A 12,967-nucleotide genomic window follows, 5' to 3' on the forward strand; every position below is an offset into this window, starting at 1 on the left:
AAAGTCACTTTAATGACCGTACGATATTATAGACACGCGCATTTTTTGTGTATATTAGCATGCAAAGACACAAAGTCGCCACACAGGGTTTTAATTACGAAGCGAAATTTAAAACTGGATAGTGTAAAATTGTTTTCTATCATTTTGCATGATATACTTTCTGCGTGATTTTCGTCTATTCCAGTTGGATGGTAATTATTTTTTTCGATGACAAACTTATATTATATGTATAGTTTAATTGGTTGGAACAATAAACTTTATCTCAATTATAAATGTGATTATATCTGTGTAAAAGTTCTCGTATATAAAAAAAAGGATTAATAACTTTTTAAAATAATTAATGATAAAATAAGTTTAAAATAGAAAACGATAATAAAAGAGTTCTTTTTTTCTAAAATACAAATGTTTGTTTTTTTTTTACATATAATTATAGCTACATAATGCATTTTTATATAACGATCTTCATTTAAAACTATTTTGTGAAAGCACAGAAAATATCAACAAAATTTTTAAAATATTTTTTGAAATTAGAATTACATACTTATAATTAAAACATTATACAAGAAAAAGTGTTATATTGATCTATTTATTTGGATGTATTTGCCACCACGATTTTGCACAAATTCTCATGTGTAACTATTGTGCATTGTTTCATTGTTTGTCACGTACAAGCCATGCTTGTTTTTTAACTCTTCTTAATTGAGCAACGATGTAATTAAGCATTAAGATGGATCGACACGTAACCGTTGTAACACTAATTTATGTGCAATTCAGTTACATTGTTTGAAAGCGCATTACAGGATCCGAAAGTGTATTATCTGCTTCCTTAGATAGTATCTCTGTATTATATTCTCTTTGTTACGTATTTTGGATACGCACAATTACGAGCGATACATCATGAACTTTGCTAGAAAGTGAAAATTCTTTCAATTCATTATTAATATCGTTAGTTATTATTTTGATTTATGATATATATCGCATATTGAACTTTTTATTATTGTACTAAAATAAATTTTATTGAATCTATTTTGCTTTAAATCTTATTTTTTAAAGTAAATGGCATATATTTTTGAAATATGCTCGAATATTTGAATTTGAACATTTTCTGTTAGGAAAAGCTATATATACATTTTTATCGTTTGATTTTTTACATATTCAGTTATTTCGTTTTGAGCCGTTTTTTCTTAATACGATGTCAGTACTATTCTTTTAGTCAATCGGCATAACTTTGCACAGACAGCAGACAGAACCCGTTTTTCTAGCTTGACTGTAGAGTCAACTTTATCAAGCTAAAAAGATGATATGTTGAGCGTGCAATGCTAAAAAAGCGACAGAGGGTTATCAAGATTTATGTGCTAATGCGTGCATAAATTATCTTTGATATACAAGAGAAATCGATATTATTCAAATCACACGTGTGAAATTTTCTTTGAACTTAAGAAATTATATCTGCGCTGATGCATTTTTATGAAGCTTTTATTTTAAGATATATGCACAGTTACATATACCTGTTGTTTTTTTATCTATAAAATATTAATTACTCTACCTTAGAATATCCTTTTCTTGTGCTCTGATTCATAAAAGTGGAATAAAAACGCACGACATGTTAAAATCAAAATCAATACTTTTTTCAATCGCACAAAGGCAAACATTCAAACAGAAAAATCTGACAGTTTAAATTGCACTCGGAACTGATGACTGGCGGAATGCGGATACGAGATTCGCGATCGCGTACGACAATGTTGTTCAAATGGTCCCACGTGAATTATCTCGCATTTCTCTTGATGTTTGTATGTATGTATTAGCTCTTGATACATTCTCTTTAACAGAAATACATTGTTACGTGTATGTGCACTGCTTTCGTGATTTCGCTTTCTCACGATGTAGTCATGAGAAATTCCTTGACTTTTCCTAGACATCGATACGATTTCCAAAAATGAAGCATATTGATCGATATTAGATAAAATTATTGAAGTTGATTAATATTGAATATAAATTTATTTTGAGATAAAATAAAATGTAATAGCTTACCTTATTCCGCAATTTGTAAATTTGATCGAAAATATAATTATTTACTACAAAATTCGTATAATTGTAACATTTGGAATAACATAGGCAGAGTAATCGGTCATTAATCTGTTATATTTTCTGTCAAAAGAAAAGATAACAACAACATATATTTTGGATATATTTAGGATATATTTTGGATACATTACTTTTGCTTGCATTATTTTCTATATATGTGTTAACAATGATTATTAAACATAGATGAAAATTAAGTGCACGGTAGTTCAATTGTAGATTGAAATTTATGGGGGGTGTCAGGATGTCTATAGAGTCTATCCCCACCTCCTTTCGCAAACGGCTCAAAATTATGAAAAATCGCGAAATACATGTTCGATCATTTTGAGAGGCTACTCTTTTAAGGGGGTTGTTCTCCCAAGGGAATTTTTGGCGCAAACTAGAGGTTGATCCGTTCGGGAGTTATTTAGGGTCAAAGTTCGAAAAAGACCAATTTTCAAAAAATCGTTACTCCCATTTGGAAAATTCTAAATATAATCCCCGAGATAACCCCCCCAACCCCCTTAAAAGAGTAGCTCCTCGAAATGATCGAACACGTATTTCGCGGTTTTTCATAATTTTGAGCTGTTTCCGAAATATAGGGGGTGAGGACAAACTTTGTAGATACCCTGTATATACATGAATATGTCGTGCGTTTTTATTCCATCTTTATGAATCAGAGTATAACACAATATAGGATTATAAATTAGTTATATATAATTAGTTATATATAACTGTCATATCGAAAATTTATGAATTTATTCTAATCCGGGATATTGCGGGATTGCTGATTTTAATAGTTGCACATATGCATATCCTTCTCAGAGAAAACATTAAAACCAGCATGAGCATTGCTATTTTTGAAGCACCTTGTATATGCAGTAGCTTGAATGTATCTAGAACTGTGCCCCTTGTTTATTGTGAGTAAAAGTGAAGATGAGTGGGAAGTGTGCTTGAAAGGTCATGTGTCGTAATACAACGCTCAGACTTACTTGTTGAAACGGTACTTTAAATCATTTCACGTAAATGTTATAATTCTCATAGCTTGTATTAAAACATCTTAAAAATTTTTTAGCGATATGCAAATGTTCAAAAAAATTGAGTATTTACTTCTCTTTCGAAATCTAAAAATATTGCAAAAATGATGTTGATTATTTTGTGGCTTAGGGTGATATCGATAAAATAAGTTGTTCTTACTTTCACGTTAGACGTAATTCGACTTAAATTGACTTTGCTGAATTTTAAAATGAAGAATCAGTTATTAAAGTTAGAAACACTCATAGTAGCGACGGCGAATTATCTCACTTTGTATCACACGATGCTGTGCATTCTCTGTGTGTTCGCCTTGAAAGCCACAATTAAAAAAGCTGCAGGATCTCTACTGCTCTTTCTTTTTCGCCTTGTCTTGGTCAGGCGCAATCTTCTTTTCAGCAAATAAAAGATTCTATTTTAAGCCGCGCTAAGATAAGATTGGAAAATTGTACTGCGCTTCTAACAGAGAGAGCGCGCGCATTGTTTTATGCGCTTACACGATCAATTTTCTTCACCGCGACGATAATACATTGTAAAATATCTTCTCCGAAGATAATTGCAGAATGCTATGTTTTGCATATTCCAATCTCGCTAAAAGAATGTCAAACTTTATAATATTGTTGAATATTCTGGAAATTATAATATATCTGAATTTATGCTAAAGATATATCTAGCTTGACAACATCGTATAATAGCTAATTGCTTTTATATTGATTGTGATAATAATTTGTAATTGTCCGAGGTATACATTTTATAACACATACGTTACATGTTTAATGATTTTAAACACTTTTTTATATACGTTCCGTAATTTAAATCTTCAATATTTTTTTGTTTTTTGTTATTATTATAAAATGTATTAAGCTCTTATAAAGATAAAAATTTTTTTTTATATGATGTTCTTTTGTTAATTTTTAACAGTCTAAAGTTATTTGCTGTTTATCCAAGCACAGTTTTGATATATTTTGTTTTATCTAGTACATGTTTTAACGCGTTAAATCTTTTTCGCAAAAGAAGACGAAAAAAAATTGCCATTTCATAAAAATTACATTTTTTAAATATATAAAAAGAATAATATAGTATTAGTAAGATAATTATATATGATGCATATATATATTTAACTTATGCAATATAATTTTTTTTGTTAATGCGCAGATTATAAAAATTGTTACATTGTAATTTTCCTAGTATATCATATTTACGCGTGCCAAAAATGCTCTCGAAGACAATTCATTTTGCTTACATATCGAGCATCCTTGGTTTTGGGGGACTAGAAAGGGGTTGCCTTATCGTGCACTTTGCATATAGAGAAGTGCACTTAATACAAAGGGGCTAGTTGCATTTTTTTTAACGGTGCGGGACAAGGATAGCCTTGGGTTGGTCGTCTATTGATTTTAAGGGTTCGTTTTCTGCGTGACTGTGCGCCACGGCGCAGGACTCGGCTCTTCGTATCCTCTTTTGATATTTACGATGCACTTTATTAATAAAAGAGTCACTACACAGTGACATGCGCGCAGCCTACATGCAGCCAAATGACGCGTGGAAATGTCTCGTTACGATATTATTTGCGAGAAGCGATATAAAGCAAGTATAAATTTTGCTGTGATATATTAACTTGTAGCGATAAAAACGAGACTATTTTTTACATGTTCATTGATGTATAAATACATACGTACATTTATTAAAGCACATTATTGGTTATTAATTAAATTATTAAAATTTAAAGAAAGAGATTTTCAAGGATTATGGATTATGGAGTGATACTAGTGCAGTCTCCTTAAAACTTTTTACGTATAATAATACTCCATTTTATTTCATCAGATTGAAAAATAATTTATTTTTTATTACACCGTAAAATTAGCGAATTATTTTCATATACTCAATTTTTATATACTGAAGTAAAATCTGGCTATCTAAAGTTCTAAAAAGTTATAGATGAGCGTTTCAAAAAGAATTCTCGATTAAATAAAAAAATATGTAGATCCGAAGTTATGGCTTGCCAGTTTCACAGCTTTTTTACTTAAGTCAAAATTGATTTGAATTCTAATAAAATTTTGATAGAACTATTCAGAATCCTCAAAAAAATGTCAAATCTTCGAAAAAAAATTGTTTGCTCGCTGGAATAGAAAATTTTCATTTGCGAAATAAAAAATTGCCAATCTCTCTCTGTCGTTGCTTCTTTCTATGGCGGGTTTGTTTGCATTGCCAACAACGTTTCGTCGAGACGAGAATGATAAACTTTCGAATTGAGCGTTTGCGCAGTTTTTTTTTCGGTAGCTTACAGTATTGTCTTCAGATATACAACTATTTGCCAACGTTTTGTACCGTTCACTGTGATTGTCATGATGCCTCAATTATCTTTGAGAAGGAAGGAGGGACGAATAAAGGCTTGTTCGTGTTCTCTTGTCATGAAGTTAATATTGATGTAATTCCACAGCAACGTTATCTTTGTTGGCGCTTTCACCGCAAATAACTAACGCTGCGTGCTTGGTTTTTTTTGTTCTGTGACAAAAAATGGCTCAAATGAGAAAAGAGGAAGCAAGGAGAAAGAGAGTTTTAATTCTTCTGTTAATTATTAATTTCTTAAGTTATAATTTTAAATGATCAGCAATAAAATCGTGATCTATATAATTTTGGAGCTTTAATTTTTGAAGAATAACGCGCCAAGAGTAGAGAGAGTTCTTTTTATTACAAAATATTTCTGTTTGTTGTTATACATGTTTATCTCTTATATTGTATACTTATAATACATAATAATTATTATATCTTTTTAGGATTCAGGAGCAGGAGCACCAGCTGACGATGAGGATACTACGAGAAGTTGTAAAAGGTAAGTTTATATAAATGATTATTAATATTTTTTACACAAAAATATACTTTTTCTACTTTAGAAGAGACATAATAGGCAATAATACATATCTTGATTAAACAAAATAATGTAAAGTCATTTCTTGCGTACAAAAAATATATACATATTTCGAAAATATATTATAAATGAGAGATATTTAACAAATTTTATTTTTTTATTTTTTTTACTAAAATGCGCAAATTGTACGTTTTAAATTATACAGGGTGTCCTAGACCACCCTGTTCTTTCAAAAACTAAGCATTTTATAGAAAAACGTTTTCAACAAAAATTGTATAGTTTTGAGAGGAACATAAGATGGTGTTATTGGTTTGACTTTGGATGGCATCGTTAAGGTCAAGTCAAGGACAGCTTTAATTTCTTAAATGGAATCCCCTATTTTTTATTGCATATTCTTATAGCTTATGTCGAGAGCTTTTCAAAACACTATAATAAAGTATTTTTTCATTAAGTTGGATGTTAATTTTTATAATATTTAAAAATGTCTTACTATATAAATATCCTTAAATTAAAGATTTTGCAATAAAATTTTGATATTATAATAAATAATTCATTTGAGATTAATAATGATAAATTTTCATGTAAATGTCCGGATATAGGGACATGTCCGGCAATCGGTACTTTTATCTTAAGTACTTTTTGAGTTATTTTATATTTTAATCTGACACACATATTTTGATATAAAAATTAAAATATCTCGTAAAATATTTAGTTTTCGATAATCTTACCGTAATACTTTTATGTACAGAATAATGAGACAAATCAATTAGTAAAAATAAATAATTGTTTTTAAGAAAAAGTATGTTATTATTTATAATGTATTTTTTTAAACAATTATTCGTTTTTTCTTTACATTAATTGATTTGTCTCATTATTCTGTACATAAAAGTATTACGGTAAGATTATCGAAAACTAAATATTTTACGAGATGTTTTACTTTTTATATCAAAATATGTGTGTCAGATTAAAAAAAAAAAATAACTCAAAAAGTACTTAATGAAAAAATATTTTATTATAGTGTTTTGGAAAGCTCTCGAGATAAGCTACAAGAATATGCAATAAAAAATAGGGAATTTTTGTTCAAAACGTTTTTCTCTAAAATGCTTAGTTTTTGAAAGAAAAGGGGTGTACGGGTGGTCTAGGACACCCTGTATATTATTGTTGTAATACATATCGTATTATCAACGTTAAGCAATCTTGCTCTAACCTTGCGATATCTCAGCGAACTCAAAACACTCTACAGGGTGTCCCCAATTTAAATGTCAAAACTTTAGGAGTATGTAGGGGACCGATAAACTAAGACAAAAAGTTCTTTAGAGATTTGCTCGTTTTTGCTTCGTTTTGAAGAAAATCGCAAAAATGAAACAAATAATTTTCACCAAAAAACTTAAAACAAGACTAAAATTATTAGATTTATCAAAAAGTATTATAAAATAAAAATTGTAGAACATGGAATTAAGAAAAGAGAGTGAGTTAAAATTCTCCTGAGGTAAAATTAGATTAGAAACAAAATTTTGCGTTGTCGCGTATTTATCTACAATCCTCTAATTTTACCTCAGGAAAATTTTAACTCACTCTCTTTTCTTAATTCCATGTTCTACAATTTTTATTTTATAATACTTTTTGATAAATCTAATAATTTTAGTGTTGTTTTAAGTTTTTTGGTAAAAATTAAATTTTTCATTTTTTGCGATTTTCTTCAAAACGAAGCAAAAACGAGCAAATCTCTGAAGGACTTTTTGTCTTAGTTTATCGGTCCCCTACACGCTCCTAAAGTTTTGACATTTAAATTGGGGATACCCTATATATAAGCGAATACGTACCTAGTTTCAATAATACTAAGATCGAGTTACACACAAGACCATTAAGTGTGACGAGATCCAGGGAGACTTCGTGCTTTCATCTTGCACACGGAATGTTTTCGCGGCTGGTCTTCTCGCTTGTCATCGCGTAGTAACTCCGGTTACCGGGCTCGAAAAACGCGAAATTAAGCAGAATTTAACACGAGCACAGACTAATAAGTCATGATAAGGAAAGAACGATAGCTATCTAGACTGGTAGCTGTCCTCTCTACTTAGCAAGTAATTTGCTCTCGCTTACCGGTAATTGAAAGTACGATCGGCGTTCGGTTGGTTTTTCAAGGATAACCGTCTCGATCTGATAAAACTTTCCTTACGCAGTTTCTGCGAAGATGCTATGGAATCATTCGAATTCTTTTTTCCATGCTACCTCGTAAGTTCTTTTTTTTGCGCGGACGTACCTCGTAAGTACGGCAGGGTGAGTTTTATCACTGGATATCCGAGACGCATCTAACATTTTTATTGGTTTAACCGAGCACAATGTCGTGTTTTAGGTTTTAGTTTGTTTATATTCTTGGAGGTATCGGGGAGAGTGGGGGGGGGGGATGTATTGTAACGATGAACACTCTTATCGCTATGCGAATGGATACCTAATCTGAAATTAATTTACTTTATGCATGTCTTCGAGATTTTAACTTGAGATCGTTTTCTTTGAGCTCATGCGACTCGTTATTTCTGTATTATTATTTCGCGAAGCAAAAATGTTTTCAATATTAAAACAATAATACAATTGTATTAAGAAAGTAAAAATATAATTTTTATTATATTTGAAAATAATATAGCAATAATAATTTGAAACCCTTTTTTCTTTTTTAAATATATTGATTAATAATATATCATTTATTTTGTTAAAAATATTTATACAGGGTGTCCGACAAGTAAGTAACCAAACGGCCTAATAAAGGAGTTATTATTGAGTACATTCTGGCCCCGTCAACGCAGACTTTTAGCCGGACGCACGTCGATGAGCCGCTCGCCTGATAGTGTACGTCGCCGTGGCGACGGAGCGCTCACGCACACTACCAAGCGCGCGGCTAAAGGTCGGCGCTGATTGGACAGACTTAATCAATAATAAGTCCATAATTAAGCGTTATAAAAAAAAATGGTTCAGGACTTTTCGACTCAGTTTGATTTAATCTACCTCCATCTTTTGTTTGGTCACTTATTTCTCGGATACCCGTATATTGCCCATATACTTTTGTGTCTAATTATTCCGTTTTTGTGAATTGCAGTCTTAAAAATGTGGCTAATTATTTTCTAGAATATCTTCCCGTTTCAGAAAATTATTTAGTAATTTTATACTTTATGGCATTATAAATAAAATCTGGATATACAAAGTCGTAAAATGAAGATGACAAGCATCTTTCTATCTTTTACGAACCGGCTTCATTGCGTCTACGATCAACAATCTCTTCCGGGCGAAAGGTACTTATTCTCGTGAAAATACAATTCAAATTCGCGATTGTCGCCATCGGTCGTGCTCCCGGAACCGCGTCGATTATTAAGCAGGAAATTACGGGAGAAAACGTAGCGTAGCGTTATTTAATCAACGATGAAACGAGTTCTTTCTCGTGGAAGCGCATCTTCGCTTCCTCTTTCGCTCGAGACGTCGTCGTTATAATTCGCTTAACTCGATTTAAATCTTCCCCGAAGAAAGCGGTGCCCGCGCGTGCGAATTTCCTGTCTCTCGAATGCAGACAGCGTGATGCATTTCCAATCTGCGTCACACTTGTGCGAATGTGTACGTGCCAGGAAATCCCCACGGAACCGATTCCTGCACGGGCCTTCGCGAAGAAGGCTTCGCTCTTAATCGTCTGACTTTCTATCGTGCGTTTGCGTAACATCTTGCTTCGCGCGCGGATCGTAACGTTACGTTACGCGGGAAACGTAATCGAAGTGGGAAGGAAAAAAGAAAAAGCTTTTCGTCGAAATCGGATATTAAAACACCCTATCTCTAACGAAGGGTCGCGATCGTTATGAGAATTTTAATCGCGGGTATTACTGCGAATAAATGGTAAATCACTCCGACTTTTTCACATGACTAAATGATCAAACACAAATAGGAAGCATATATAACTTCCATATTTCTATTCTAGAATAAACGAGTCGTAAATTGTAATATATATATTTTTAATAATATATTATAATAGATGCTTTTTTAATCATTAAAAAGATGAAACTTTTTTTAATAAAGATATTGGTGCATTACATAACTTTAACGTGAATAGATTAAAAATAAGAAATTTGATGTATTTTACGAAAATAAATAAAATATTTTTAAATTAATTTCAAGTAAATTTTAAATTTTAAGAAAAGGTTTGGTTTTTAAAGCTTGATTATATTATAGAGATCTACAATAAACAATGACTTTCCTTAATATTTTTGCTAAAGAAAATGGTTTTTAAAGTCATAAAGAAATCTGTTATTAATTCGTAATTTTATTCGCTTTTTATTAAAATGACATTTCCATTTATATTTTGTGATTTATTCTGCGGTGTCACGAATTTTCGATTGCTTTCAATTTCAGATAAAGGGCTGTTGGTTATGGCAATATATCACGAATTGTTATGTACTTTCCCGTTTATTTCATCTCTGCATAGAAAAATCGATTTCTGGGCAATCAACATCGTAATATAATACCCTCGATTCAGTCTTGAACTCCTGGCAGCACCGATGCCCGCCTGCTATTTTTGGATAGATTGTTCGGAAGGCACATTTCTCAGCAGGGCACGTATCCGATACATGACCTTTTAGCTCAGCTAAAGTTCAGACTGCCAACATAAAGTCTTGCAAGACTATTCTGCTAGGAGGAGATGTTGACTTTGCAATATAATTATTAAGACAATTCGTAATGAGAATTTAAATATCTATTGCTTAATTAATCCTTATAGTCTACCATATTCTATTATGTCCGCATTTGTTTCCCAAAGTATGTTTAAATTGAAAATCTCGTAACTTGGCGATACATGTACATATTCATGTATATATTCAACGTTTGATACACATACATTCCAAGTTTGATGTATATAAAATGTCATGGAGTTACTTAAATAATTTTTTCTATTTATCACGACTTACAAATAACATGTATGATCAGTTATAATTATAGATGACTAGAAAAATTATGTCCTATTAAGGATGTATGTGTCATATGTCGAAACATTGACAAAAGCATGAAAATTTCGTAGATTGTTCTACTATTTTTTCTGAGTATCTGTGCAAAACCTGAGCACAATTCTCTTAACGGTTTGGAAATTATTTAAGTTTAAAGTTAGTATTGATTCTTATGGAAAGTCGCCTATTGCAGCACTTATTGACAAATTTGACAAAGAAAAAATACTGCCAACGAAATAAAAATTTTCACATATATTAAGAAAACTCTAATGAATATTTGTGCAAAACTTGATTTAGCTCCACTTATTCATTTACAAGTTATTTAATAAAAAATGTACATTACTCAAAAAAATAGGAAACACTTTTCATACCTTAAAAATTGGGCTATTTTCAAACCGCTGAAACTCGACGAAAAATCATCGTAGACAAAAAATTAAAAAAGCATTTTATAGCTTGAAGTTTCAACTTTAACGCGCCATAGGTGATTTTTAAAAATTTTTGTATCTTGGTTCTGTGCTTTAAAAAAGAACACATTGTTTGGTTCCTTAAAATTACGTATTTTTGACACTTTGTAGCTCGATAAAAAAATTTCTCTCGAAAAATTCAACTCAAGTTCCACAAACTACAACATTTTACCTACAAAATACTTCTTTTAAATGCTTGCTACGATCTTTTTTGAGTTACACGAGTTTGAAACTAAACCTGTATTTTCTAGAAATGAGAAAATAAAAAAATTTTTTGAGACTATTGATATCATGTTACAGTTGAAACTCCAAGCTTCAAAATACTTTTTTAATTTTTTATCTACGATGATTTTTCGCCGAGTATCGACATCATTTCTAAAAAATACAAGTTTAGTTTCAAAATCGTGTAACTCGGTCAAAAAAAATCGTAGCAAGATTTTAAAAAATGCATTTTGTAGGCAAAATGTTGTAGTTTGTGGAACTTGAGTTGAATTTTTCGAAAGAAATTTTTTTATCGAGCTGCGAAGTGTCAAAAATAGGTAATTTTAAGAAACAAAACAATGTGTTCCTTTTTAAAGCACAGAACCAGGAAGATACAAAAATTTTAAAAAATCACCGATGGCTCGTTAAAGTTGAAACTTCAAGCTACAAAATGTTTTTTTAATTTTTTATCTACGATGATTTTTCGTCGAGTTTCAGCGGTTTGAAAATAGTCCAATTTCTATGTAAAGCGTTTCCTATTTTTTTTTTGAGTAGTGTAGAAAAATATTATCTCTCTCTTTCTCTTTTTTTCTGCAAATTACTCGATTTTTTGTTTCTTGCAGTTGATTTCAGGGGGTATTCACGATCAAAAGTTTTTGTCATAAATTAGGAAAAAATTACAAATATTTTCTTTTACGAAGATGTTAAAAACCATATTATTTTGTGCTACTTTAATTCTTTTTATAATCCGGGTTTATTTATTTGATTTTCCAAACAGTACAAACGTAAAAAACATGTTTCTTTTTAAATTTTGACAGTTTTTTGCTACTATTGTACAGCCAAAATATCTTTAAATATGTAAAATATATATAGATAGTTCTTACATATTTTTGCGTGTCGACGATAATACATCAATTCTACTGATCGAAATTACTTACAATCTTAATATCTTGATTGGAGCATCTGTATTTTGTTAAGATCATTACCTTCGACAAACAGTTCAAAGTATCAATTATAGAACGTAAATAGTGCCAAAGTAATTAAACTGATATCGCGGTGCTGATCTAGATTTATAATTGCAATTGAATTCAGCCCTCGTCGCTTTAAGGGGCAGAAGCGCTTAGTAGATATGTATAGCCAATAATACAATTATCGTTAATTTCGATCTGCAATTGCGGACGATGCTTATTTCACAACGGTGACTCAAATCGCGTGGGTGGATCTAATGTCACTCATTATTAGGTAGTACCAATCTTTTTGAGTCTCCCATAAGTTTTTCGTTGCGTTAGGTGCAGTAGTTTTTGGGTAGTGCACATTGAAAGATTGTTTGTTTGTTTTGCATTGTCACGATTTTAAGAATTGAGCAATTG

At 31.0% G+C, this 12,967-nt stretch overlaps 1 protein-coding gene across 3 annotated transcripts in view; it reads left to right on the top strand.

Annotated features, from left to right (window-relative positions):
• Positions 1-12,967, top strand: part of LOC115236899 (protein phosphatase Slingshot) — a 167,458-nt gene that overhangs the window by 17,599 nt on the left and 136,892 nt on the right. For 2 of the 3 annotated variants that reach the window (XM_029809638.1, XM_029809631.1), the window contains exon 2: positions 5,868-5,923. The exons of the other annotated variant lie outside the window; for it this stretch is intronic. In XM_029809638.1, the coding sequence (XP_029665498.1) occupies positions 5,868-5,923 (56 nt within the window). The remainder of the gene's footprint in view (positions 1-5,867; positions 5,924-12,967) is intronic. 3 annotated transcript variants of the gene reach the window in all.

This window comes from Formica exsecta, unplaced genomic scaffold (genome assembly GCF_003651465.1).
Source record: "Formica exsecta isolate Colony F162 unplaced genomic scaffold, ASM365146v1 scaffold113, whole genome shotgun sequence".
NCBI lineage: Eukaryota > Metazoa > Arthropoda > Insecta > Hymenoptera > Formicidae > Formica > Formica exsecta.